Raw genomic sequence first — 27,770 nt, 5'->3', positions numbered from 1 at the left:
AATGGCAGTCGGCAGTGCCCCCCCCAGTCCCCGGAAAACATGCCTCCCCCATCCCCAGCCTAATGTGCCTGTTTCTATGGTAACTTCCCAAGGTCAGCAGCAGCCTTGCCAGGCTCCAGACAAAAGGCGGTGTGCTCGCTCTGGGGGGCCACGGGGTGTGGCCCTCAGAACCCGGGACCACTGGCGCTGCTAGTCTTCCTTTTCATAGGGTCTCAGGCTTGGACCCACTTGGGCCTGACGCAAAGTGTTCACTGCTCCGGTGGAGACTAACAGGACGGGACATTCTCAACTGCCCTGTCTGCCTCTCCCATCCCCCACAGGGGCTCTTGAGCCTGCTGGGCAGACCCCCACCCACCCCACAGACAGAGGGTCCCCGCTGGGCTCTCTGCACTTAATTGAAGCAGTGGGTCCAGCTGGGCTGGACGCTGCTCACCAGCCCCGGGCCCCATGGCACACCCCACCTGCCGCTCCCCGGTCAGGCTGTGCAGCCCCCAGACCCGCTGATAAGGCACCGGTCCTGCACCCATGCGGTTCTCCACCGAGCAGATCAGCACCTGTGGAGCTGCTAATGGGATAGTGACCCGAGGCCAGGCCTGCCACTCCTGCTCATTAGCGCCATCACACCCTGTAATCCACAGAAGGAGAGCCAGGCTCATGTCTGCAGACACGTGTGTGCCCAGGGCCCCACAAGGAAGGGCTCAGGTAGGGCTGCTCCCCAGCTCTGCCCGCACACACCGTGGCTCCTGCACTGGCCTGGCCAGACAAGCCTCATCCACACCGACGACGTCCCCACGACCTGGGGCCTGCAGGGCCACGCCGGGCCACATTCTGGGCACCCAGAGAGCAAACCCCGGGCTCGTCACTCCCACACGGGAGAGCTCCTGGCTGACGCTGGAGCCAGACCTAAGAACTGTGAGCATGGCTAGCTGTGGAATGTGCCAGCAGCCACCCAGGAGGGGGAGGGCGACGGTGGGGTCTGGGTGAGCCTGCCCTCCAGCGCACGCTCCCAGGGGAGCTGCCCTGAGGCCTACCTCAGCCTTCCGTCTGTGTCCCCCGCCCCTGCTGGCCCAGGACGGGAGAGTCCTCAGCTGTGCAGCCATTGTTCGGTTCAGCTCCCTGCACCTCAGGCGATTCTGACAGGTGAGGAAACTGAGGCACAGAGAGGTTATGTGACTTGCCCAAGGCTGCACAGCTTGGAAGGGGCAGATTGGGTTGGAACCCAGTCTCCTGGTTGCATCGCACTCTTGGGGTGAGAAGCCTCTACTAGACCCTGCTGTCAATGGGGTGCAGTGGGAGGTCGGTGCAGGGGCCCCACAGGCCTCCTTCCACTTCACTCAGGAGCACTGAGGCCACGGGTCCCTGGGGAGGTCCACAGACCAGCGGGGCCAGGAACCGAGGTCACCCCCAAACGTTCTTGTCCAGGCTGCCCCAGGCAGGCCTAGGCCCTGTACGAAGACCCAGGGGCACGTACCTGATGAAAAAGGAGGCTGCAGCCGACGGGCCCGTGGAGCCCCCCGCCAGGGTGCTCGGGGCCGGGGTGACCAGGGCCGTTCTGCAGGCCCCACCGCGGCCCCACATCTTTGACACGCCATCAGGGCTCACGGCGGGGGCGCCGTCTCGGACTGTGTCTGCCACCGCCACCGCAGCCACCGCCGCTTCGGCCTGCAGAGAAGGAGGGGGCCACGTGAGGGCGAGATGCCCGCAGCCTCAGGCACCTGCTTACCCCAAAGCCTGGCATTCTCCCTGGGCCCCACAGTACAAGACCCTGCCACTTTGGGGCGTGGGGCAGTCTGCCCAGGCAGGGCCCCAAAGGGCAGAGGGGGACACAGTTGCCCACCCTGGGGCCCAACTTTCCAGCCCTCGCCCATCAAGTCCCAGAAATGCAGTGACCACAGTGGTCAGGAGAGATGGACAGGGACCCCACACCCCTCACCCCAGGGCCGTCAGTCTGGGAGCAACCAGAGGCATAATTGGAGGAAAAAAACACAATAAATACTTGTCACAGTGCTAACTGCCCCACGTGTGATAATGTATGATGTTCCCATCGTCTGAAATACTATTCTGGCATTTCCCACTAATTAGCTAAAATAAATCCCAGAGAGAAGGGCAGCCTCGTAATGAAGCACAAATGTAATTACGTGTTCCCGGGACGGCGCCAGCAAACTGGAGACCTGGCTACCGCGCGTGACGTTTATGTGCACATGTCCGGCCCTGGAGGAGGCTGGATGCGGCCCCTGGCAGGGCAGGGGAGTGGCCTGTCTCAACCCAGCCCCTTCGCCAAGGGCCCCAGCACTCAGCCTTCCAGGCTCCCCAGGCTCCACGGCCTGGCCCCGGTGCTGTCCACAAGCACTGCCCGAGGCGTCCTCGGTGAGGAGCTGGCAGGGACTGTGGCTGAGGAGCCCAGGTGGTAGCCATGCTATGGAGGGCCCAGCGTCTCCCAAGTGCCACAGACTTGGCGCCTCCCAAATGACACAGAGGCCAGGGAGGCACTTCAGCAGAAAAAGCCACACGGGCCCCAGGAGGAATGTTCTGGAAGGAGGTCCTGCCACCTCAGGGAAGCACTGCTCCTCACCATGGCAGAGTCTCCCCCCACACAGCCCATGGTCGGCACCGGCTTCTAAACCCCTCTTGCGACACAGAAAAGAACATGTTGGTAAAGAAGTTCACAGGGAGCCCCAAACCTTAGGCTGGATGGAAGCCAAGCACCACCACCCCCGGGCACCGGCTGCTCCCCCAGGGCTGTGAGGTCGGTAGCAGGGAAGTGCCCTCACTGGGCACTGTGCCAGCACGCCAGGCCCTGCCACCTGCCTTGCCTCTGCCCACGGGGCAGGGACTCCCATGCGTCCCTCAGCACTGAGTCCTTTCCCTCTCCAGCCCTGCCCCGCAGCCCCAGCCCTCTGACCTCTCCTTGCCACCCCCCATCTGTCTACTGCTTCTCAGAGTTACACTGCCATGCTCAGCTACCCAGCACCTGACTCTCACTCCACCAGCTTTCAGCACCTGTGCCTACTGGGCATCAGGAAGCCCCTGGAGGGGCCCAGTTTCCTGCATATCTCTGTGTCTGGCACATAGTAGGTGTTCAATAAATCTATTCTCCAGGAGCGCACAGCCTGATGGGAACACAGACCTGAGACAGACCCAGACAGTGGCTGGGAGGCAGGCCCCGTGCCAGAATGGGCACCAGCTCACGGGAACGTTCCCGAGGGTAAGCCAGGCCTAGACCTGGGCAATACAAGCTGGAAGCTGCGTCTTTTCCTGGGCTGCAAAAGCTCCAGGCACCTGGGTGAGTGCTCCAGGGCCGGCCCGACGTCTGCCGTTCCGCCGCAGTCTTAAACGTGCATGATATCTCATTTCCCTCACCTCGAACAAGAAGTCGATTTTTATCACTTAACACATGTGCTCCCTATGAAAGCTCTAAACTCCTTTGTTGAGTAAAGTGATGCAAAGAATTCATTTTAAAGTCACGTCACATTGATGTCACCACCAGGGCTTGCTGAGACCCACTGTGCGCTCAGCGAGCAGCCTGGGGCTGTGGTCCCCACACTGGCTCCAAGCAGCCCCCAGGTCGGCCGGCTCACACTGTGCAATGAGACATCCTGACAGCGGGCACAGGGCTGCACCCGCCCTCCACCCTGCCCCAGACCCCGCCGCCCCACCAGCTCATGCCCACACCTCGCCTCCAGCCTCCAGCCGGCAACAGTGCAGGCCGCCCCGTGTGCCTGCGGCAGCCGAGCCCCCACACTGACCTGTCTCGGGAGTCCCGCACAGGCCTCGGCTCCACCGTCCCACGAGCTGCCGAGACACGGCTCCGACCACCGGGACGGCCACTGCCGACTCCTGCCAGAAGCAGAACCCGGGCATGCCAAAAGAAGCCAGAGGGCGGGAGGGGGCAGCAGGCGGGAACAGCACAACACAGGGACAGAGGACATGGGGCGAGCGGCGGGCGGGCGGCCAAACAGAAAATGTGATGGAGGCGCCAGGGCAGCAACGAAAGAAAAGCATGAGGAGAGGACAGCGTGAGCCCACCGTCCCAGAGGAGCCTGCCTAGCAGAGGGCTCTTGCCCGCAGCCCCACTGGGCTGGGCTCCAGATGGTGCGCACAGTAGGGCACTGGGGTTCCACGAAGCACCGTTCAAGAAACACCAAACTACCCCATTTTCCTAGGGACCCTTCAGGCCTGAACTCCACCTCAGTCAGATTCTGGCTTCGGAAGGACAGCATGCACCAGCACCTCAGGATAAATACCATCCCTGGGGGGCTGTTTTGTGCCAAGAGGTGGGGAGACTATGGGGGCAGGGGGCTACGGGGTGGTCAGGCTGTCTGAAAGACAAAGTGTCCATCTGCAAGGGGCATGGCTGCCATCGCTCAGCAGGCACGTGCCACACACCAGCGCCCAAGTGGGGCAGACCCAGCTGCCCCCCGAAGCTCCACGGGGTCACCCAGAGGGCCCCAGGCTGGGAGTGTGCCACCCCCACGTCACAGAACGAGCTTTGCTGCAGCCTCACATGGGAGGGTCATCTGTCCCACCTCCACCCCACGGTGGGTAAACAGGCCCAGAGGGGGGCACCAACAGTGGATCAGGTTAGAGAGAGAGGCCAGAACCCAAACAAACCTCCATCCACACCCACCATCCCAGCCACATCCCTGAGGACGGGTGGGCACCCTCCAGGGACCCCCACCAGGGCTCACAAGGAGATAGGGAGGCAAGCAGGGTGGCATGGTGGACAGCAGGAGCAACACCCAAGCCTGTGCCACCCAACCTCTGTGAACAGAGGAAAACCCTGGCTCCTTCCCAGCCTCTACCGAAACGACCTCACCTCCCACTCTGCACATCCCACTGGCATGCCACACCTCCTCCAGGAAGCCCTCCACCCAGGCCAGGGCTCCACTATCCCAGGCTGGCTGGGGACCCTCTGCTCAAGGTCCTCCATGGACTGTGAGCTCTGAGACCCTGGGTAGGGCCTGGCCTGTGTCCACAGGACTCGGGAAGGTCTGCACAGGCCCTGCTGGCCTAACCCTGAGGCGGCAGCACCCTTCACCGTGTCGCTCAGCCTCATCCCTGACTGCCCTGTCTGGCTTCTAGCCTGCTGTGGAGTCAGGAGGCCAAAGCGCTGGTCTCCTGGCATCTGGCTGTCAAATGATTGTGTTTTGAGCATCTGAACTGGCACTCCGTTAGCATGGGGAAGACACGCTGTGGTTCACAGCCGTGTCCCAACATGGGGTGGCCCCATGGCTGTTGCCCAGCATTCTCAGGGCTGCCAGGGTGGGCGACAGACCAGAGGCCAGCTCCTATAGGCACCTGACATGGGAAAGCAACTGCCAGACTGTCCCGCTGGGTGGCCCCACAGCCAGGAAGCCCCACCAGACACTCAGGAGGTGGAATGACCCGGAAAGGGCAGAGCTCTGTGCTCCCGGGCACAGGAAGTGGGCTGCCGTTTTGATTACGGCTGTGGCTGGATGAGGGCAGCTGCTTCCAGACAGAGTTCTCCAGATGGCCACGCCTACAGCATGACCCCCAGCCGGCCTCAGGGCAGGCTCTCAGCCACAGCATCCAGAATGTTCCAGGCTCTCAAAGCCTCGGGTCCCATGCATACACCTCCACAGGCCAGACCTGTGGCCAAAGCCAGCGTCCTCCTCCAGCAGCCCCTGCCTCGTCCTGCCCTCTCCTCTCTGTGCCCTAGAACAGGTGGGCTGCAGTCCCCTCCATCTCACCAACCTAGGCCACGTTTGCCTGGAAACAAGGCACCCAAGGGCCGCTGATGGCCTGTGGGAGAGTCACAGCGCGTCCCTCCAGAGTGTTTAATTGTAGAGCATAGCACACAGTATTTCAACATTCTAGGGCCACCGCCAATGATCGATGCCCTAGTTCAGAGGAAATTACCTCATCTGAGTCCTAAAGTTCTATTTAAGGTTCTAATAATCTCCTGATCGACCGTCAGGACTGTTGTCTCATTATAAATCCATTCCTGCCCACTGGAATGCAATCAATGAGCCCATAAAAGAGAGGAAGCCTTAAAGGCCCATGTTTAATGGGGTGCCCAGGGCCACCGGGCCAGAGATCAGTGACCCCACCCGGGCACCTAGCTACACTAACCCTGCCGCCCCCACTGCCAGCTCACGCCCTGCCTCTGCCTCTGCCTCCAGGTACCTGCAGAGCGAAGGCCAACCCTCTTTCAGCCTGACATTCGAGGCCCCTGCAAGACAGCTCTCCCCAGGTTAGGAGACCTCTGCCTATTCCCGGGGGCCTCCACCCTCTCCACACCTCACTGGGCCCACCACCTCTGACGATTCCTTCCAGGCCCAGCTCAATGCCACCTCCTCCAGGAAGCTGCCAGGCTCCCCATCTCAGTGCTGTCCCCTGGCACATTCCTCCCAGATAGCCCAGCGCTCAGGCTGGGAAGCACCAGGGGACGCATGGCAGGGACTGGCCTCCCTCTTCGTATAATAAATGGAGGATTCAGAAGCAGTGAGGCCCTGGCCAGGGTACATTGTCACACCAAGTGCAGGTCCAGAAGTTCCTCCCGAGAGCCCTCTGTGCACCCCATCTCCAAGCCACCCAGGGCCAGGGAGGCCCCAGGGCCAGGATGGCCTCACAAGGCCCAGCCCAGCAACAGGTCACGGGGTCAGCACCTAGCAAGGGTAGGATCTCATCAAAGGCCACCCTGGAAGTGACAACATACAGCCCCATGTCACTGACCCCAGAGGATACAGCCAGCCCAGAGATGGGTGCGGGGCAGAAGTCTGTCCCGGCAGCGAGGGGCCCAGTGGGCACAGAGGCTGCAGGAGGCGCCTGCCTGCTGCTCTAGTTCAGACACTCACTGGGCAAGCCCGTGCAGCTGCCTCAGTAGTAACTGGAAAACATACAAGCAAGAGTGTTCACAGCCACCCACTGATCTCTCTGTGCTGGGGCTCCGTGTGGGGGTGACACGTGCCGGGGGGAGGTTCTCCATGGGCCCACACACCTGTGCAGCACCATCACCTGGCCCCACTTGGACTGGTCCGCACCCCTTCACCCACTGCCTTCCCCCATCTCCTGAGAAGGTCTCATGCTTCACACCCCCAGGGAGGCCTCCAAGCTTCACACCTTCAGGGGGGCCTCCAAGCTTCACACCTCCAGGGGGCCTCCAAGCTTCACACCCCCAGGGAGGCCTCCAAGCTTCACACCCCCAGGGAGGCCTCCAAGCTTCACACCTCCAGGGGGCCTCCAAGCTTCACACCCCCAGGGAGGCCTCCAAGCTTCACACCTCCAGGGGGCCTCCAAGCTTCACACCCCCAGGGAGGCCTCCAAGCTTCACACCTCCAGGGAGGCCTCCAAGCTTCACACCTCCAGGGGGGCCTCCAAGCTTCACACCCCCAGGGGGACCTCCAAGCTTCACACCCCCAGGGAGGCCTCCAAGCTTCACACCCTCAGGGGGGCCTCCCGCTTCACACCCCCAGGGAGGCCTCCAAGCTTCACACCCCCAGGGAGGCCTCCAAGCTTCACACCCCCAGGGAGGCCTCCAAGCTTCATACCCCCAGGGAGGCCTCCAAGCTTCACACCTCCAGAGAGGCCTCCACGCTTCACACCTCCAGGGAGGCCTCCATGCTTCACACCTCCAGGCCTCCACAGAGACCATTCCCTCTGCTTTGAGGGTCCTTCCTACTTTTTTTCTGGTGAACCTCTGCACTGCTGGGCCCTAACCCTCAGTCCTCGATCAGATGGGTACAGCTGAAGGTATGCTACCCCCAGGAGAAAGTCCCTGAGTTGTGCAGGGCTCGGGCAGAGCAGCCAGATGCCTTCTGGGGAAAGACCCTCCCAAGACAGCCCCCAGCCCCAAACTCAAACCAACTATCTCCAGTGTCCCAGAAAACCTGATCCAACAACCCACCCTCTCCTGACCCTCCATGGTGGTACCCCTTCTTCTAGATGGAAAACTGGAAGACACAGAAGAGAGCTGGAGAGACCCCCACCAGCTAAGTTCTGTGGCAGATGGGAAGGCGACCAAGCCCCCAGCTCCACCCTCCAGAGCCGGCTTCATCTCGGACTATGGGGATGACACCTGCCCAGAACCCTCCAGGAGGACACCCAGCCAGGTCCCCGGCACCCACAGCACCCACTGGTGTCCAGGGCTGGTTCCACGGAGGCCATGCCCACTGCTGTGGTGACAATCTGGTGGGCCAGAGGAGGGGGAGCCTTGACAGGAGGCATTCTGCAGTCAAGTGAAAAGAGGTGGCTCCTGAGAACAGGCCCCGTGAGGGAGTGGGCACAGACCTCCCGCTCCTGCGGGCCTCCCCCTACACTCCATGGGCAAGTCGTGTCAGCTGGCCACACCCTGGGGCGGCCTGGCATGGCAGGAGAACCAGAGAGGGAAGGACCACTGGGGACCTGTCCTCACGAGATGCTCCCCCCGCTCCCACTGCCTGAGGATGAAGGTCTGATCTCGTCCCAGGAACCACGGGGCGCTTCCATCAGCCCACAGCATCATGTGTGGTCTAGGAAGCAAGATGGCAAGCCATCGCCGAGCATGCGGGCTGGTGCTCTGGAAGCAGTGCTCCAGGGGACATGGGAGGACACTGCCCGTCAGTGACCTGTGGGCAGCTTTGACGTGGGCCTTAGGACTATGTGGGGGCCTTGGCTTTCCCCAGCATCCACAGCCCCTGGCTTTAGGGGGAGCTGCACTGCAGGTGAGGTGTGGAAGGGACCTCCAAGAGGGAACTCAGCTGTGACACAGCTGCCAACAGCCCTTCCTGGAGGTTCCAGGAGGCCAGCAGCCTACCCTGCCCAGCGCACTCACCAGGCACGATGGTGGCAGGAAGCTGTTGACCCTCGAGACACTCCACATGCCCTCTAGGCACTGCTGGGCCTGGATAGTGACAGTGCTCAGTGCCCCGCCCAGGCCAGCAGGTGCCACCGACACCTGGACACTAGGCCCCGATGGCCAGGCCAGTCCCTTCCTCCTGTCTGGCCCTGCTTGGCTCGGGTGCCTCCCTGCCAGGCCCACTGGCACTGGTACATCGCGTGAGCTGGTCATGGCACCGGGGCTGGGAGGTGCGACGCCAGGGCCTCCACGAGGGTTGTCAAGGTCCTCGCAGCTCGCAGGTGCCTGTAGCAGCCGCAGGGCCTCCAGCGTGAGCTGGTTCAGGTGGGTGGCACAGACGTCACAGCGGCGCTCGGCGTCCGGACGGCATGCCGGCAGGGCCCCAGGCACTGGGAGCTTGTCGAGAAGCAGAGCCGAGAGGCAAGGGTCCTGCGGGAACAAGGGACAGAGGTGGTCAGAGCACAGGACCAGAACCTGCCACGTGTCCCTCCCCCTCCACGGCACCAGGCCAGCTCCCGCTGTGGCCACAGCATGAGCTGTAACTGATTAATAAGCCCCAAACTGTTTCATCGGCACGTACCCAGCAGAAAAATAATCATCAGAGCTGAACACTGAGGCCCGAGGTGCTCTTGACATTGCCCACCTCCTCCCACCATCATGACCGGCTTGCTCACAGCCAACAGGCAGTTGCACGCCCCCCGAGAACCAAGCCACAGCAGCCAAGGCCACGGGCTTGAGGAGTCTCCAGGAGGCCACAGAAGCAGGGCCAGAACCCCTACCCCGTCCAGGGCCTTCCATGGCTCAGCTGGGTGCACTCGGCACCCAGGGCGTGAGTGGAAAACGTCTATTCCAGAGCCACAAGGGCCTTCCAGGCTCAACCCTGGAAGAGGTGGGGCTGGGAGCTGGAGGCCCTCTCGCTGCCTTTGTGAAGTCTCCAGCTCTTGTCGGGATAAGAAAAAGGAAATGCAGTCCTGCTGCCAACGGGAGTCAAGTCCTGCAAGGACGCTCTGTAAGGGTGAGCCCAGCAATCCCAGGTCCTGTTAGCGTCAGCCAACAGGGAGGCAGGAGGCAAGGCTCGATGCCCACCTCCCTGAATCAAGGGCCTGGACTAGGACCCCAGAGTCTATGCTGATGGGTGGCTGCCCCTGCAGCCCAGTGCTCCCTGCCCTACACTGTGGGGACACATGGGTCTCCCTAACCGTGAGCCTGGTGTTCAAAGAGGGCTAAGAACAGGAGTCATGGAAGCCCACAGGAGGCCCTCGCCTAGCCTGGAGGTCAGGGAGGGCTTCCTGGAGGAGGTGACACAGAGGTGGAAGGAGGAGGAGGGGTGCCGATTCTCAGAAGGAACCTCCCTGGAGGGCCCATCCGTTCTTCTACCAGCACACCAGGTTCTGCCACGGCACCTCCCCCGACAGCCTCATAGGGGTCAAGGGCTGAGCCAGTATCCTTGCCCCTCCCTTGAGGGGTGAGCTCCAACCATGGAACCTGGCCAGGGCAGCCCTTTGATGGAGCTTCAGCCCAGCTATGGCCGTGACCACCCAGGACTCTCCCAGTGCCACCCTGACAGAGAAAACCCCAAATGCGGCCTGTGTGTCCACTTCAACCAGCTGGTCAACTCGCCGGCCCTCCTCCCTCCCTTCTCCCCAGCCTGGACCTGCTGCAGATCTGAGGAGCCGGGGCCTCCTCCCCTGACCTCAGCCACAGACAGACATGTGCTCACTGGCTGGCCGGCCACACCCCCCCCCAGATGACCTGGCTCCGGTCCAGCTGCCCTGTTGACCACAAAAGGGACCACGGCCTCCCCGAACATACTCGTTTCACGGTGGCTGAGGCCACCATGCAGCAGGGTATCTCATTCACCTCACCTGAGCCTGACCTGTAGCCAGCCCAACCTGTGTCCCCAGATGCCTGGCAGGGCTCAAGTGGGTGACGGTGGTAGCAGGGTGGCCTTGCTATGAGGGGACACTCTGCCAGTCCAGATAAGCAGGCAATCGCTCTGCTCCTAGGTCCCCAGTGCCACCCTGTGCTCCCCAAGTGTGACCACACAGTGGTTTCCCTCACACACCCCCAGGAGACCAGGTCGGATGGGCCAGGTCTCCAGCTGCCGGGGCTGGGGGGCCCCAGAGCCTCGGAAGTGGCCAGCATGCCTGGTCTCCTCCTGCACTGAGGTAGACATGGGAATCCTGCAGAGGTGGGGGAGACCCACGGAAAAGCTGCGGGAAGCCCCACTTGGGGTGGCACACGGGCCACAGATGGAGTCCAGATGCCCTGTCCCCACAGGCTTGTCACTCCCGCCTGCTTTCCAGGTCCCAGCTCTGATGACTCTGGTTTTTCCACTCAGCAGGAGGCCCTAATGGTGGCCTGGGGTGAGGGGAAGGAAGTGCTGGCTGCTGGAACCATTAACCCGACTTGAAAGGTGGCCCAGACCCCGCCCGGCCCCCACCCCACCCCCAGGCTCCAGCAGCCCATTGTTCCAGGGCCTCTGCCTGTCTTAGGGACCTCAGGCCTCTGGGGGAGTCCCCTGGAGCCCCCTCCACACTGTACACAGGAGGCAGGAAGGAAAGCTGGAAGCAGGAGGAGGGCTAACTGGTCTGAGCATGCACCAGGCCCCTAACACCACAGCCAGGCAGGCAGAGGCTGGGGGTGAAAGGCAACAGGAAGCCAGGCAGCTCACACCAAGCCCCCTCCCCACAGCTGTGTCATCAGGAATTCAGACAGCAGCTGTCAGGGCAGCCCCAGCGGCCCAGGCCTGGGGCACTAAGCATCAAAGCCCCAGGTGGGAACACGGGTCTGCTCTGCGGTGGGGGGCACCAGCTCAAGCACCCCGTGACAGAGACAAAGAGGGCCGCCTGGTGCCCTGCTCAGCAAGCCCACAGCAGCGGCTATGTGCTCACAGCCCCCTAGGCCCTGTTCCCGCCCAGTCCTGCTTCTAACAGCCTGCAACTGGGCGCTGGTCCTGCTTCACAAGCCCCCAGGAGGTCCGGCCCAGCCACATCAGGGTGCAGCCCATGACAAAAGCCCACCCAGCACTGCGGGATGGTCACCACCATGGCTGCAGAGGTACCAGAGGCCGCAGGGGGCTCCTGGCATGGAGACACGGCAGAGGCCAGAGGAGGACAGAGCTGCCTGGGGCTGGGAGCCCACCTGGCCCTGAGCCTCCGGACGGGCCAGGCAGCACTGAGCCTGCCGGTGCGGGGACTGCCACGCAGTGTGGGCCCTCGAACCACACACCCCATGCCAGGGGAACCCGGGACCTCTCCGTCTGCGGGCTTTAGGCAGGGTAGGCCCAGTGCCGGGCTCTCCACCCGCAGCACCCTGGCCCAAGTGTTCAGGCTCTGGGGAGGGGACGCTCTTCGGGGGGCTGGCACTGGCCCCTCCCAGGATGACACCACCGGAACCTGGGGTGGCCCTCTCTGGGCCTCCATAGTATATAGACAAACAATGTCAGACCTCAGCACCTCGAAGGCCGGGACGCCCACCCTTCCCTGAGCGGGGTACCCTCTCCCAGCCATGGGGGCTACTCCTGGCAGCTCTGGGGATCCTCAGACCCCAACCCCGAAGGGGTCACAGTCCTATTTCGAGGGCGTCAGGCCTTGAAAGCCCGGCCCACAGGCCACCCACCACCCACCCCTCCACTCTGGGGTCCAGCACCTTGAAAGACAGTAATTACCCCGCAGCAAAACATGACTTTCCATTTTCTCTTTATGGTCTAATTAAATAGCCATCGTACTTACATTTGGACAATGTTTTTCTTAATCTGATTCAATTTAGCATTGCACACCACTACCCAGCACGCCACATAGGTTTTAGGGAGCCTCCCCCCAAAAACGACGACTTTCCAGTTTCATCTTGTTTCTGGGGTCTCCATGTGGCTTTAGTAATCCTTCCGTTTTCTCCTGCACGGGGACTCCAAGGAACTTTACCAGGGATGAGCTGCCCCGTCAGCTCTACCCCAGTGTCTCCTCCCAGCCCAGGCCCAGCCAGGCCCACCCGGGCACTGGGCATCAACAGGAGCTGACCAGATGTCCCAGCTGAAGCCGCCATGGAAGGGGGACGGGAGAGGTCTGCTCCCCAGTTCAGAGAAGCTCCAGGCCTCAGGCTGTGAGACAACCTTCTCTAAGCCCATCACCCCATCTTTAACAAAGGGGCCCCGGCACCCCCTGGCAGGGTTGCTGGACCAGAGGCCCATCCTGGAGAGTGCCCAAATCCCAGGGGTTCTCCCTGGCCGCCACTGTCGGCATGAACGAGTGGGCAGCCTAGCGTGGGGTCCTTACTGGCCACAGACCACATCTGCCTCGTCCCTTCTTCCCTCCACAAACAAAGCATGCAGGCAGTGACCCCATGCAGCCACCATTTCCGGAGTTGACAACAGGTCCAGGAAGGGACCCCTGGCTGCTGAGCCAGGAGAGGCCTCTGGGGCTCTGCTGTCGAGGACATTCCGATGTCGTGTGCAGCCTGGTGGGACTGGGGGTGGGGGGACTCAGATTTCCAGCCGGGAAACCGCTGGGCGGCGGCAGGCCTCCTCTCCCTCCCCTCAGTAGCCTGGGGCCCCTCCCACTCACCGGGAGATTCACCAAGGGCCTGACTCCCAGCCCGAGGCCCTGCCCACCCTCGTCCACTGGGTCCACAGGGAGACCTGGAGACCCCAAGCCTGACCCTCTCTCGCTGCCAGCCAGGACCCTGGAGACCATTCCGGCCCCATCAGTATGCAGTTCTAAAGGCCCCTGAGCTGACCAGGCCTCCCTCCTCTGCAAGGGGGAGGGCTGGGGGGAGTGGGGGGACACAGCCTGGCCCCCCCAGCACTGACTGACACCCATCCCCAAGGCCCTGTGCCAGGCGCCAACCAGCTGGGCAGCTCAGGGCACAGACTAGCTCATTGAGACCTCCTCCCCTCAATGGCCTCCACTGTCCTCTGCCAGATGCCACCAAGGGCTACGGGCCCCAGGGGTAAAGGCCAGACTGCCAGGACACCTCAGCTGGTGGGGGCGGCGGGGAGGCCAGCTTCTTCGGGATAGCCGCTGCTCAGAGGCAGCGCGCAGCACGCTTTGGGGGCCTGGGCTCACCCAGACACTTTCCATCCAGCTGTGTGGGTGCGAGCTTCAGACCCAGGATCCTCAGTCTTCTCACCTGAACATGGGCTGCAGCAAGAGGGGGACGGGGGGCACAGTACCCTGCAGGCATCTTCACCAGTCACCCAGCAGAGAAGAGACGCCAGGCAGGATGGGCCCTAGGCACCATCTTGAGATCCAACACCCAGAAACACCACCACCAGACACCCCCAGGCTGCCACCGCCCCACTGTGCTGGCCGGATAAATCCCCTCCGTGCCAGGGTGACCGCCTCGACACCCACCCCACTGGGAACCACCTTACTGGCTACCGTGAGCACGCTCCCTTTACAGGCTGAGGCTCAGAGAGGCTAAGACACTTTGGCTCAGGCCACACAGCCTGGGTAGCAGAGCTGGGGCTCAAAGTGCACAGAAAGGGTTGGGGCCAAGGAGAAGGGCCCCAGGGACAAGACTAGGAGGGTCTGTGTCTGAGCCGATGAGCGAGCCAAGCCAAGATGGCTTCGCAACAGTCCCTCAGGGTTTGGACATACCAAGTTTGTGGGGCTGGTGGGGGATCCAGGAGGCAGAGCTGGGCCGTGCACCTAGGCTGTGAGGGGGAAGACCTTCAGGGAGGGGTCGACCCTGCAGTCAGGCCCCGGAGCAGGGCTATGGCTGGCCCGACACCTGGCACGCTCTGCCGCAAGCCGCCATGTGGGCCAGTATCCATCACACAGGGTCAGAAGTGAACGCACACGGCCGAGTAAAAACATCCATCGGAGACCGGACATGGCAGCGTGGAGCAGCCTGGTGCTGGGCCGTGCAGGACCATAAACCCGTCAGGTCAGCCGGGGCGCCCGGCTGAGCCCACCCACCTGGCCCCACAGCCAAAGCCTGGAATGCTGCCAGGGGGACAGAACCAGATCGTTTGAGGCCAGGGAGCACCAGGAACCCTGCAGACAACCCGCAGGAACCCCAGCCCCGTGGGCCCAAGGACCCTGTTCACAGATGGGGAGCTGAGGCCCCGCAAAGGAGTGACTGTCCCACAGAGGGTGGCGGCCAGCCTCCTGCCCCAGGCAGTGCCGTCCATGTCCCAGGCTCCCGTCTCCCAGGAGAGTGTCCTCAGCCACTATGGTCACCTGGGGGAGGGGAGAAGCCAGAGCTCAGAGCTCAGGGGCAGACGAGGAGGGAGTGGCTCCCAGAGGCCCAGCCACCCAACCCGGCTGCCACCAGGGAGCGGACAGGGGACAGCTGGCCTCAACCCCCGATCCCCTCCACTGCACAGGTTCCCTGTTCCCACAGAGCACATGAGCAGCGGAGACCGGACACGCCCAGGGGACAGCGAATCCATTTTCATTCTGTTTATTTGCTCGTACCCATGCCTCGCACAAACACTATGTGCTGCTTTCTAGGAACACGCAGCATAAATTAAAGGCAAAGCCACACAACTAGAAATAGTCACATCAGAACCAACAGGAGTGACAGCTCCCAGGAGACACAAGAAAAAGGGCCACGAAGGGCCCATGTGGTGGGTCGGAGGTGAAGAGCCACGAGCTTCCTGGCAGGCGAAGGGAAATGGAAACTAGACTTTCCTGCTATTTCACAAAAGACCCAGCTCTTCTGGTTCTCAAACATGAGAGCCTTTCAGGACACTCGAGGGAGCCTTGAGAAGGCCCCAGGCCCACTCCCTTGACCCACGCCAAACTATCACAAGCCCCCAGCCAGGCTCTGAGCAGCCCGAGGTGGGGGGGTGGGGGGTGAGCTGAAGCCTCCCTCCTTCCCTGACCCTCCCTCAGCAGGGGGCAGCAAGACCGGTCAGAGCCCCACCTGACCCAGCCGGACTCCCCAGGCCAGACACAAAGCTCCCTGACCAGCTCCACAGTGCCCCTTCCCCGCTGGCCCTCACTCCCTGAAACCTCAGGCCAGCAGGGAGGTAAGACGGGCACAAGGAACCTCCTGCCACTCCAGCACCCGACCAACAGAAGTCCCCAGGAACAGCAGGGGATACCGACTAGGACCCCAGCCTTCCCAAGAGGGGGGGCCAGCCCAGGGGGGGAGGTGCCCGCCAGGCCTGACGGGCTTCCTCCTGCTCCTGCTAAGCTCAGGCCTGCGGAGCCCACACTAACTGATCCCTTCCCAGCTCAGTCACCCGGTCCCCTACCAGCTGGGAGACTGCCTGGCAGCCAGCCCCAGGGAGCGCCCGCCCCTCTCACACCTCCCTGGCTGCCTTTGGAGCCAACCGACACCTGGCTCAGAGGGGGACACAGCTGACGGCCAGGTGCCAAGCCCTGTGGAGCCTCAAGGCAGACACCATGGCCCTAGCAGTGGGGTGGTCCCAGAAGCAGGTGGAGCCCAGGCAAGACTCCAAACAGCATGGGGAATGGGGGCTGGGGACTCCGACCCCAGGCAGCGAACAGCCAACACCTGCCGGCTCAGCCCCTGCCGCCCCAGGACCCCACCCTGGCACATCAAGACAATCGAGCTGGTGGCTGTGGAGACAGCACGCTCCTACCACACAGGGGACCAGAAGTGACGGCGGATGGAGAGCTGGCAGGACCGCCATCCCCAAGCCAGGCACCAGAGGGAGGCAGGAGGGTCTCCAGGCCTCCAGGCCTAGCAGCCTGGCCGTGTCACCCCGCTGTGCACCAGGCAGGAGCCCACAACTCCCCGCAGTCCAGCTTGGTGGAAAATGTGAAGGCATGTTTGAGCCACATGGGTGGGCAGGGCCACCAGCAGGGATTCTGGACTCCCAGGGGGCAGGGAGGACAAGAACCCTGCTTGGGCGAGGGAGGGATTTCCAAGAACTAAATGAGAGCTGATCACCACCCCCGGGGGCACTAATCAATCCAGCGCCGGGACTGACACCACGAATGTCGCCTGGCGTGATTGTCCAGCCTCATCTCTGCCAGGATCCTGCCAGGTCCCCAGGAGGAGCCCACCCCACTGCCACCTGGAGGCAGGGACCACCCTCCGTGGGGCTGTCATCTCAGTGGGGATAGGGGAGAATGGGAGCCCGCCAAGCAGTCCTGGGGTGAGCACAGTGGTGTGGGAGGAAAGGCCTGCTCCCTCACTCATTGCACCAATGTTGCTGGGTGAGGTGGACCCCGCACCTGCCCTGGCAGAGCTCGCGCCCTGGGGTGGCACACTGGACACAGAGTCCACCATGGCCAAGGGGTATGGAAAGGCCTGAGGAAGGGCAGGGCCAGGGGCTGGCAGGGGTACGAGGGAGGGAGGCTGCTGCACATGGAGGGGCCACCAGAGCCCTGTGCTGAGGACTCAGCGAGGTAGGTCAGCACGGCCCGAGGCGCCCTGCCGTGGCCCGCTGCACAGGTGCCAGTACATGGGCCCCGGGTGATCCAGGCTGGGTTCTGCCAGATGAGCATGTGAAGGACAGGGGACTGGGGAGCTGCAAAAAAGGTGACAAACCACCTTGGGATCAAGTGAGAGAAGAGGGCCTAGAGGCAGCAGGGGCCCCTGTGCCCAGAGGCTGCACCTTTCAGGGGGCCTCAGCCCAGCAGAGCCAGGCTAGGACAGCGGGACGAGACACCAGCCACAGACACCTCTTGCTGGGTCTCTGGCTTGGCAAGTTTGGGCGGCGGGGCTGGGCTGGGCTAGGGGGACAATGAAAGGAGTCTGCAGGAACCTGGTGGCCAGTTCACCATGGTGGGTGATGGCACAGGTCAGGAAAGGATGGAGGGGCCTCAGGTTCCGGCCCGGGGAACAGGAGGACAGTGGCCAGTGCTGAGCTGCGGTGCTCAGGCATGGCACAAGAGGAAGGCCTGGCTCTGATGCCCCTGGGGGAGGCGCCAAGAGCCCCCAGCAGAGACGTCTCAGAAGCAGGGCACCTGAGAGGGCGTAGGGAGCTGGCAGAATCACCCAGGGAGGCTGGGGGGCTGGGGAGGAGGAAGACGTCTGTGGCAGGGCCTGTGGAGGTCGTGGCCCCAGACCATGCAGGGTCCTGAAGGGGTCACCTGCAGACGAGCACTGGGGACCCTGGTGAGAGCAGAGGGTGGCACAGTGGGGCCCCAGCAAGGGGCACTCAGCCCAGAGGCCCTGGCCTGGGGGTACCCTCCACACCCAGGCCCACTGCCCTGCTTGGTTCAGGAAGGATAGTGCCCCAGGTTACAACGTGGGTGGGTAGAGCACGTGCCCTCCCCCACACCTCCAGGGGCTTCAGGGTTCAGAAAGCAGACAGAGCCCTAGCCACTCTGCATGGATGGGGTCCCTAGGTGAGGACCTTCGTCACCCTCACTGCCCAGATGGGGAAACCAAGGCAGGCACCGGAATAAGAGAACCCACGGCAGCAAGGGATAAGAGAGGCCCCAGGCACCAAAGACCCAGCACGGTGTGACCCTCAAGCCCCATCCCAGCAAAAGCGACAATGGCTAAGGTGTATGAGCCGCGCTGTGACAGACACTGCCCAGTGCACCTGTGAAATGGGTACAAAAACGGTCCTGGGTACAGAAGAGGAAACCAAGGCCCAAGCTCTCAACAGACCCACCTGAGCTCGCACAGGTGGGGACCCTCCCACCTAGCACAGGTGGGAGGATGGGCAAGGAGACAGCTGGGGTCGAGCCCTGGCAGGGACCCCGGGGTTGGCTGAAGGATCAACTATTCCTGTCCAGCTCCCTCTATACCTGAGACCAGGCAGAGACCCCCAAGGCCAGGAACTCTAACATCTGGCCTGGCCAGCTGGCAGGGGCCCAGCTCCACCCCCGCCCCGCCCCCAAGCAGTGGGAGCCCAGCAAGCCCAGGTCCGGGTCTTTCTAGCCGCCAGCAAGAGACTAAGTGAGAAAACGCAGGCAAAGTTCTCTGTATACTGTGAAGTGCCATCCTCAGGAAACTCATCTCACAGTGAAAAATAAGAAAGGACCCCCAGGGAAAACTCCCTAAACACCAGGTCTGTTTTCCAGGGCCTTGTCCTCAGAGCGGAGACTCTGAGGAGGCCCCGCCCGGCCCCCCACCCCCGGCGGCCCCACAGAGCTCTCTTTCCCAAACTGAAAGCAGAAGCAGCTGTGTGACGTCCAGGACACCACCTCCCTGCCTGCCCTGAAAGAGGCTCCAGGGCAGGCTGGGCAAAGCTGCAGGCTGCAAGCCAGCCAGGAGGCTGGGGAGAGCCTGGGTCGCAAGGGACAGGGACACCCGCCAAGGTCCCGAGGTTGTAGGCCCAACCCCCCATGTCCTGTGGCCAGGGTGGCTCAGCCCAAGAGCCTGAAGCCCCCCGGGCCCTGTTTCCACCCTCTCTGGACAGAGTGGAGCATGGGCCCCCTCCCTCGCGCACAATGGGGTACAGGTTGGTCAGCACTCCCACACCAGCCCCTGAAGGCTACCGACCCCCATCTGACACAGGAAGAAACACCGCGGGGAGGGGGCCAGAGCAGGAACAAAGAGAGACCCTGGGTCTGCTGGGTGACCAAACCACAGGGTGCCCTTCAGTGCCCGTTGTTGGTGTCAAATGGCAAACGCAGGAGAGGCTGGGGGAGGTAGGGGGTGAGCACTCGGCTGGTGGGGGGCAGGGAGCTTCCCCGATGAGCCATCTACAGGAAGAGTCCACTGAGACCCCCCCAGAGGGACCCCAATCTACCAGTGAATGGTGTGACCTGAAACTCTCTCCACCAGGACCCCCCAACCACCTGTGACCAGCTGGCCACATGCCGCTGAGAGCCACTAGCAAAATCCAGCTCGGTCACTAAAGCCCCTCCTTTCTTTGGCCTCAGTTTCCTGTAATGGGGTAGCAAGATGGCCCTGTAGCTGTGACAGGCCCTTAGGAGTCTGAACCAAAACCACACCCTTCTGAGGCCCTGAAAGTCCTCTGGTATCTTTTCAATGAGATTCAGGCCATCTGGGGCACAGCTTAGCAAGGCTGCACCCTGCTTGGAGCAGCAGATGGGGGTGTCCAGCCCCACCCAAGAACAGGCCACAAGTCCCCTCCCTTTGCCACAGAGAGTGCTCGGGACAAACCAGGCTCAAGAAACCCCTGCCTGCCCTAAACAGGAAACACACGGGACCCCAGGAACTCAACATCTGGAACCCACCTTCATCGCCCCCACCTCCAGCCCAGACCACATGGCCTCCTTGGAGAACTATATTTAGATTCAATGGGGATTATGTGGACTTCCCAGGAAAGCTTTCAAAAAGACTGAAGGTCAGTCGGGAAGGGCTTCCTCTGGAGACCCCCACCTCCCCAGGCTTTGCAAACTTCCAGGGCGCATTGTTCCTTGAACAATGGCCCCAGCTCCTTCCAAGACCCAGGCAAGCCCATTGGCTGGAGAATTCGGGAAGCCCCCTCCCCAGGCAAACACCTTGGCAGCTGGGACTGGAGCCTAAGGAACCCAGGGGCCCAGGGTGACCCCTGCCTAAGGTGGCAGAGCCCTAGGCTGTGTCCCACACACAATTCTTATCCACATGCCAGGAGGGGGCCGGCAGCCACACCTCACACAGCAGACGCCCTCTCTGGTCCTCCAAGCCTTCCTGCCCCAGGTGTGCAATTTCCAGGCAGCTGGCTGGGGGCCCAGGTGTCCCAAGGGCAACAAGGCACCAAATAACCTCTTGCTGCTGGCAGAGCAGGACCTGTCCCATCCTGGGTGGAGTCCTTGCCACCTATTGCCCTCTCGCCCATCCCCGCCCCAAACACAGACTGTGGTTCCAACTTTGGGGCACCTGCGGCTCTGGGGAGAAACGCCCGCCCACCCCCCTCCAATCCCACCACAGGGCCCTTTTAGGATGAACTGCTCCAAGTTACACTGTGACAAACAGAGAAACTGAAACCCAGACAGGAGAAAGGGCTGGCCAAAAACACTCCCGGACCCCAGGTCTCCCAAGTTCCAGCATGGGCCCTGCCCAGAGGCGCAGGCCTAAGGGTCACTTACCCGGAGGGGTGTCCCGGGCCCGCTGACCAGCTTCCACGCCTGTCGCTTGAGCTCGGCGAGCTTCGTGTGGCAGTGGCGGCACCAGCTGCCTCCGCCGGCCGAGTGGCCCTGCTCTGCACCGGCGCCGGCGCCCTCGGGAGCAGGGCGGCTGCCACATGGGTCCTGTTCGGGCCCGGCGGGCAGCCTCTTGCGGGGGGACACCTCCAGCAGCTGCAGCGGCTCGCGCGCCGGGCCGCCCTCGGCCACCTGCGGGGAGTAGATGCGGCAGGGGAGAGTGAGCCCTAGACGCAGCACCACCCCCGGACCCAGCCCCGGCGACTCCAGACCTCAGCGCGCCCTGGCCCTGGAGTGACACACTCTGCCAAGTTAGGAGCGCTGGGCGCGAGCCTGCCCGCCGCCCACCCCGTCCGTCCATCGCGCGGGGTCCGGCGGGGTCCGGAGGCCCGGCGTCCCCGGCGCGCAGCTCCAGGCCCGGCCCCTAGGGGGCGCCGCGCACCACGCAACCACCGTGGGCGTCTCGGGCTCGGTCCCGCCGCGCCCGCCGCCCCCCAGCCACCCGCTCCCGTCGGGGCCCGGCCACGCGTACCGCGGGTTGCGCCGCGCACAGTGGGACGCCGCGGCCACCCATGGCCGGGACGCAGGAAAGGCCGGGCGGGAGCTTCGGGGCGGCGCGGGCTGTCCCGGGGCGCCGCCACTACGTGATCCGGCCCGGGGGCGCCCCCATAGCCGCCGGCCGCTCCGAAGTTGGCGGCGCCGGCTGGCGAGTGGTGGAGTGCGCGCCGCAGCGGCGACGAGCTCGTTCGGGAGGCGGGGGCGGGGGCGGGGCCGGTGGGGGCGGGGCGCAGGGAGGACTGTCCCGCCCCGCCGGCCACGCCCTCCGCTCCGCAGTGCGTGGGGGAAGGGATCCTGTCCCGCGGCGCGGCCCCTCCCATTCCAAGGACCCCAACTTGTTAGGCAAGTCCCAGCAGGAGGAAGAGGCGCTGGGGGCCGCGGAGAGAGAGCCGTGTACGCGCGCGCGCATGCGTCTTCCTGCTTGGCTGCCCAACACTGAGGTCCGCGAGTCCCCTGCGAGGCACCAACCCACTCCTGCCTGTACAGGTGAGAGGCCGCGGAGGGGAAGATCTTGTCCGACGTCACACCACGAGGGGGGACAAGGAAGAGGCTGAACCCCGGCTCCCCGACTCCCAATCGCTTTTTCCTGCAAACCCAGTGCACTCCGCGTGTCGCTGGCTACCTCTTGGATCTAACTGTCGCGCGTGGATGAACGACGCCGCGATCTGCGCTTCGGAACGTGCAGTACCCGTGGCAGCGTATCTGTGTATAGGCGTGATTGCGAAGGCATGCGTGTCTTTGCAGGCGAGCGTGTGCACGAAGGTGGGTGTGCGCGCTGTGCGCCGGGGAAGCAGGAGGAGGTGGCGCGGCTGGCCCTGGGGGTATGTGCGGGACCTGTTGTCAGCCGGCCTGGCAGATGGGAACTTAGCTCCGGAATTAATTGCCTGTTTGTCTCCGGCTGGGAGGTCGCCCCCCCGCTCCGTCTCCGGCGACCAGTTGCTCCCGCTCCAGCCCAGCCCTAAGAGTCGCCGCTATCCGAGGCGGCAGGCGACTCCAGGTCCCGGCTCCCGGTCAGCCCGAAGCCCGGAGTCCGTCTGCGGGCTCGGCCGCCTGGCTTTCCGTGATGCGAGCGCCCCCTGCTGGCCGCAAGCCCGGACAGAGACCCGCGGCTCGAGTCCGGGGCGAAGAGGTGCGCCCCGCGGACCGCAGGAAGCCGAAGCGGAGCAGGGCCGGCTGGCGCGCCGTGGTCCACGCAGAGCCCGGCCCGCGGCTCCCGGCGCACACGGCGGGAACCCCACACAGAGTCGAGCCACTGCCCGCCTCTCCTGGGCCCCTCGAAGCTACTACTTCAGTACGCTTTGCCCACTACGGCCCCACTTGGAAAGTCCTCCCCGCCCACACTCTCCTCCCAAACTACGGCTGGATCGTCCCCTCCTGGCTTGCCGCGCCTTCTACGACCTGCATGCGGCGGGGGCAGGGGTAAAAAAGTGGACAGGGGCTCCTCGCTCCCACTCGGGTCCCACAGCCTCCCGGCCCTTTTCACCCTACCCGGGCCCGGAAGCTCTTCCCATCTCCTGTCTCATCGCAGCGTCGCGCAGGGAAACGGGCATCAGCCCCCATCCGGATGTGGTGCCCCGGGACGCCAGCAGCTGCACGCCTCCCACGTGGCCTGCAGGCAGCTCCGCCCGCGCCCCTCACCTGCTCGCGCACACACACACACACACACGCACACGCACACACACTACCCACATGCGCCCCCAGAAACACGGACGCAGAGCCTCGGTCCTACACCCGCGGCCGGCCACACCCGCAACTCCGGTCGCCCGCATCACGGCGGCACCTCGGGAAGCGCACGCTCACGCCCCGCACCGGAGGCCCGCGGGGGGCCGAGACACCGCTCTGCAGAGCCTGGAAGTGCGCGCGGTTCCTGGAGTCGCCTCCGGGACTCCGGCTTGGCCAATGGCCCCGACCCCCTGCCTCGTCCATCCCAGCTCGGCGCGCAGCGGCGCCCGGAGCCCCTGTGGAAGCCCCCGCCCTGGCTGACTGCCTCCGGCTCAGGACGCGGCCGTACGGGGAGAGAGGGGACCGCACGAACGGGGAAAGTGCGTCAGCGAGTCTCCGGCGCGGGCTGCGGGACGTGCTCAGGACGTGCTGCCTCCCTCCCGGCGCCGCACCCTGAGCCGCGGGGCCACGCCACAAAGTCGCGGGACAGCGTCCAAGCCCCCACCCGGCCCTCACCTTGGCTCGCCGCCGCAGAAGGTGGCTGGTGAAGCCCAGGATGATCTCGGAGTCCAGGCAGAGTGCCCCCATCTCCAGCAGGCTGGGCGCCTTGCGGGGTGCGCCGCGGGGCGGCTCGGGCGGCCCCGGCATCGCCATGGAGGAGCGGAGCGCGGGGAGCTGCTCCGAGCTCCTCCGCCGTCGCCGCCGCGCCTCCCCGCGCGCGCGCTCCCTGGCCGCGCGCCCGCCGCCGCGCCCCGCACGGCGCAGTGCCGCCCGCCAGGCCCTCCAGCCTCCGCTGCCCGCGCCGCGCGCCCCCGCGCTCTGGCCCCGCCCGTGCGCATCGACAGCGCCCCCTCTGCCTGGGCGCCGAGCCAGACACCCCGACACGCGGTCGGGAGGCCGGGGGTGGGAGGGGGCGAGGGCCCCTCGTGCTGCGGGTCCGCAGCCCCTGCCTCGCGGGCCGGGGCCCCGGCTCAGAACCAAAGGGAGGGGGCGGCGCCGCTGAGCTGAGCTCCGCGAAACCTCTGCTGACGGGACGTACCACGGCCCCTCCAATCCGTCCCGGGGACGCCACACCTTGGGGTCGCGGTCCCCGGAGACCCTGAGCTTCCCACTCCGCCCGTGCTCCAGGGCGCCCCGTGTGCCGCGGCTCCTCGGAAGGTCCCCCTCCCACGCCACAGTCTTGGCCTGTGGACCCCTCCAAGGCCCGCCAGGACCCTAAGCGTCGGCAGCGGGACCCGTGGTCCAGCGCCCCGATCCCACCGCCACTAGCAGCCTTCTCTGCCCCTGACCCGGATCCCCTCAGGCCAGGCCAGTGCCTCCCGGCGGGCCGGAGCGTTCGGGCTCGTTTAGGCGCAGCCAACACGGGGGGGATCTGGGGAAGGGATCGCTGTGCTCTCATGGAAACCCAGACCCGGATCCCGCGGTCCTACTACGCGTAGTCCCGTCTCGCACGCTGGCGGCAACCCCTGTGGGTGCAGGCCAAGCAAACTGGCCTCCTGCCTGGGCCGAGTGGAGCAGAATAACCTAAACAACCTCCTAGGCCCGCGGGGAAGGTTCTGGGAGCTAAGAGGGTGTCAGGGAACACCGCCCAGGGGAGCAGGGGAGACGGGCCTTGAACGGGACCTGGAAGGTAAACGGCAAGGTGACGAGAAGATTGAGGATGCGAGGCCTGGAGTTCGGAGCGCTGGGCCCTTTCAGACGCGCTGTAAGTAGGTGGCAGGACATGACAGCTTGGCGGGGCCAGCCCGGCGCCCCTCTGCCCGCTGGGCAGGAACCTAGAATTCCACCGCCTTGGCTTCGCCGCGGGCCGGGAGACCGGGCTGCTCGCCGGGTTCCTCCCCTGACTCCCCCAAGCGACAACTGGAGGAATTGCCTCCGCACAGCTGCGCCCAAGGGGCTCATCATAAACTTATCTGTGGGCCACAGAGCTCCCACCCAGGCCTTGGGCCAGGAGAGAGACCCCGGGAGGAGATGTCCCCCTCCCTGCCCCCATGGCTCTTTGGCATGGAGTAGAGATAGGGCAAGCCATGGTGGGGGGCCAGAGTCCCCCCCCACTTCCCCTCCTCCTTGCCCCTTTCCAGCCCCTTCCTGGGCTCCTGTGGTCTGGATTTGGGAGGAACTAGGCTCCAGGAGGACACGCTGGAGACCTCCCACCTTCCTCCCTGCCCTCAGGCCGACACCCATAGAGCAGTGTCCTGACCTTCTCCTCTCTCAGACCCTGAGCCTGGGGTGGGGGCGCTCCCTCCAGTGGACCAGGCTCATCTGGGAGGAGGACGCCCGCCATCTCAGTGGATTGATTAAAGTCATCATGGGGATTTTTTTTAACATTTAATTTACCAGGCACACAGCAGCGGTCAGAGCTGTCCCCGGGGAAATCTAGGCCAAGGGAGCACAACAGAAAAACCCCTGCATTGAGCACAGCTCTGACGGGATTAATTGCCAGGCTCAGCTTCCAATCAGACCCACGTGGCAACATTTCAGTTAAGGCAGGGGGACACTGGGCTGCAGTGGTCAGATTCCTGCACCAGGCAGGGGAAGACCTAAGCGCTCATACCCCCATCTTCCCCCACCTGCTGGGGACATTGGGAACCCCCCCCCACACACACACACATGCAGACCAGTCCCTCCTGGACCCAAATCCCATGGGTGGCCTCCAGCCCATCCCAGCAAGCTTTTACAAGAAGGGGTCAGGCCTTTCAGGCAGCAGTTTGAGAGCTGGGCAGGCACTTCACACAGTACACTCCACTGAAATGAGCGCCTGGCAGCAGTCGCTGCCAGTTAGGGAAATGACCTGTAGGGAAGTGGACAACAAATTCTAACACATCATCCTCAGTGACAGTGGACACACGTCAAAAACCTGGAGCTCTCGGAAACATACCCCAGACACATTGCACAGCAGGGTCGGGCTTGTGTCTGGGGGACATTTATGCCCAGAAAGGCCTCCACCTTTCCTGGCACATGAGATGGGTGAGTTGTTGCCTCTAGGGAGAGGAGAGGGTGGGGTCAGGGAGATGCTTTACTTCCATTTTATGTCCTCAGTGGTTTTAACTCTTGCGGGATTTTTAATAACTTCTAATATTTAATAAGGAGATAGGGAAGGGTTGGAATGTCTAAGCTGCCAGAGATAAATGCTCTGAGGTCCACACACTGGGACCACACATCATGGAACAGACCCTCCACGCCTTCTAAGAGTGAGGGGAACCTTCCCCCATCATCTCAAGGGGGCCTCTGGGCCCTCACACGCTTCCCCAGGCCTGGTCAGCTCACCAGATGCCAATCTTACAGCACGTGGGAGGCTGGGCTTGTGTCTGGGGAGGGGGTGCCTAGGAGAGCAGCGCCCGAAGACAGCCCAGCCAAGTTCAGCAGGGAAACCCACCTTGGTTCAGGGCAGGGCCTCCTGATCAGAAAGGCCTCTTTCCCAGCTCTAAGGGCAGGCTTCAGGTGGGAGGGCGCTGCCGTCACTGCCCCCGTCCTGCTTCCGGGGCGTCTGTGAGCTGGGGAGAGTTCCATCCATTGGGTTAGCAAACACTGGTGTTTGCTATGGACCAGACTTAGTTTTACCCACTCGACATCATTCACTCATTTAATCCTCACAGTCATTCAGGAGGAGTATTGTCATGATCCCATTTATAGATGAGGAAACTGAGGCAGAGAGTTGTGAAGTAACTTGCCAGAAATTACCCAGGCAGCCTGCATTCAGTCTGCGCTGGTAACCCATATGTTCTGCTGCCCCAGGGCCTCCTGCAGCCCCCTCCAGCCCCAGGGCCTGGCCGCAGGAGTGGAGGGGCAGGACAGGGCCCTGACCTGGGAGCTCCAGGCCTGGGCCAGAAGCAGCTGCCGAGGATGGTCAGCCCCGCAGCGGGATAGGGATTTGTCAGTCAGAGAGACTGAGAGACCAGTAGGGTCCAGCCGGACCGCTGTAGGATATCCACTCGGCCGGCCCCACTGTCCCTGCCACCCTGGCGGGCACCGCACACAGGGGGAGCCTCAGGCCCACAGCGCCCAGACCGCCGCAGGCACCGTGGTTTCAGCACCTCGGACAGCGCCAGCACATGGTTTGCGCTGAGCAAGGGCCGGCGGCTTGGCCCTTTGCTCCTCGGGCTGGGTGGAATGGGCTCGGAGAAGAGGGGGTGGGTGAGAGCGTCCACCCCCTGGTGATCCATCATTCATCTGCTCCTTCATTCACTCAATTCGATCACCCTGGAGTCGGCCTTGACGCCTGCTTTCTCTCACCGCCTGCGAGCTCTATCCATCAGGAACTCCTGTCCCCAGCACTCTGTAGGTGTGTGCAAAATCAGACCGCTTTCCACACCCTGCACTGCCCACGCCGCACCCCGGCCCCAGCCTCTAAATAGGAGCTCTGCGTCCACTGCCGCCCGCTTGGTCCTGGTCTCAACAGGGCAGCAGCAGAGACTTGAAGAAGGTGGAGAGGTCACTCCGCCTCTCTGCTCAAAGTCTCTGCTTTCCAGCGCAGGCCTGCTGAGCCCCAGGGCCCCGCAAGGCCTCACTGACCTCCGGCTGTGCTCCAGCGCTGTGGCTTCCTTGCTGTTCCTAAACAGGCCTGGCACGCCCCTTGGGTGACTGCCCCTGCCTTCCCTCTGCAGAGGTGGTGTTCTCCAGACACCCACACTGCTCTCTCCCTCCCTTTTTCCTCAGAAGGTCCTGCTTTCTTAGCAAAGCCTCCCCTACGCACCATGCCTAAAACTTGGACCACTGCCCGCATTTCCCAGCCCGCTTCCGCTTTACATTCCTCCCTAGCACCTGTCATGAACCTGCTATAATGTTCC

General features: G+C 63.6%; 1 protein-coding gene across 2 annotated transcripts in view; it reads right to left on the bottom strand.

The window, feature by feature from the left end:
- Window positions 1-23,637, bottom strand: part of KIF26A (kinesin family member 26A) — a gene marked incomplete at its 5' end in the record, with an annotated part of 41,531 nt that extends 17,894 nt beyond the window's left edge. For both annotated transcript variants that reach the window (XM_081050209.1, XM_081050208.1), the window contains 4 exons: window positions 1,472-1,662; window positions 8,774-9,226; window positions 20,710-20,955; window positions 23,500-23,637. In XM_081050209.1, the coding sequence (XP_080906335.1) occupies window positions 1,472-1,662; window positions 8,774-9,226; window positions 20,710-20,955; window positions 23,500-23,637 (1,028 nt within the window). The remainder of the gene's footprint in view (window positions 1-1,471; window positions 1,663-8,773; window positions 9,227-20,709; window positions 20,956-23,499) is intronic.
- Window positions 23,638-27,770: the final 4,133 nt, after the last annotated feature.

This window comes from Rhinolophus hipposideros (genome assembly GCF_964194185.1).
Source record: "Rhinolophus hipposideros genome assembly, chromosome: 5".
Classification (NCBI taxonomy): domain Eukaryota; kingdom Metazoa; phylum Chordata; class Mammalia; order Chiroptera; family Rhinolophidae; genus Rhinolophus; species Rhinolophus hipposideros.
The sequence above is the reverse complement of the archived record's forward strand: the minus strand, read 5'-3'. Positions and strand labels throughout refer to the sequence as shown.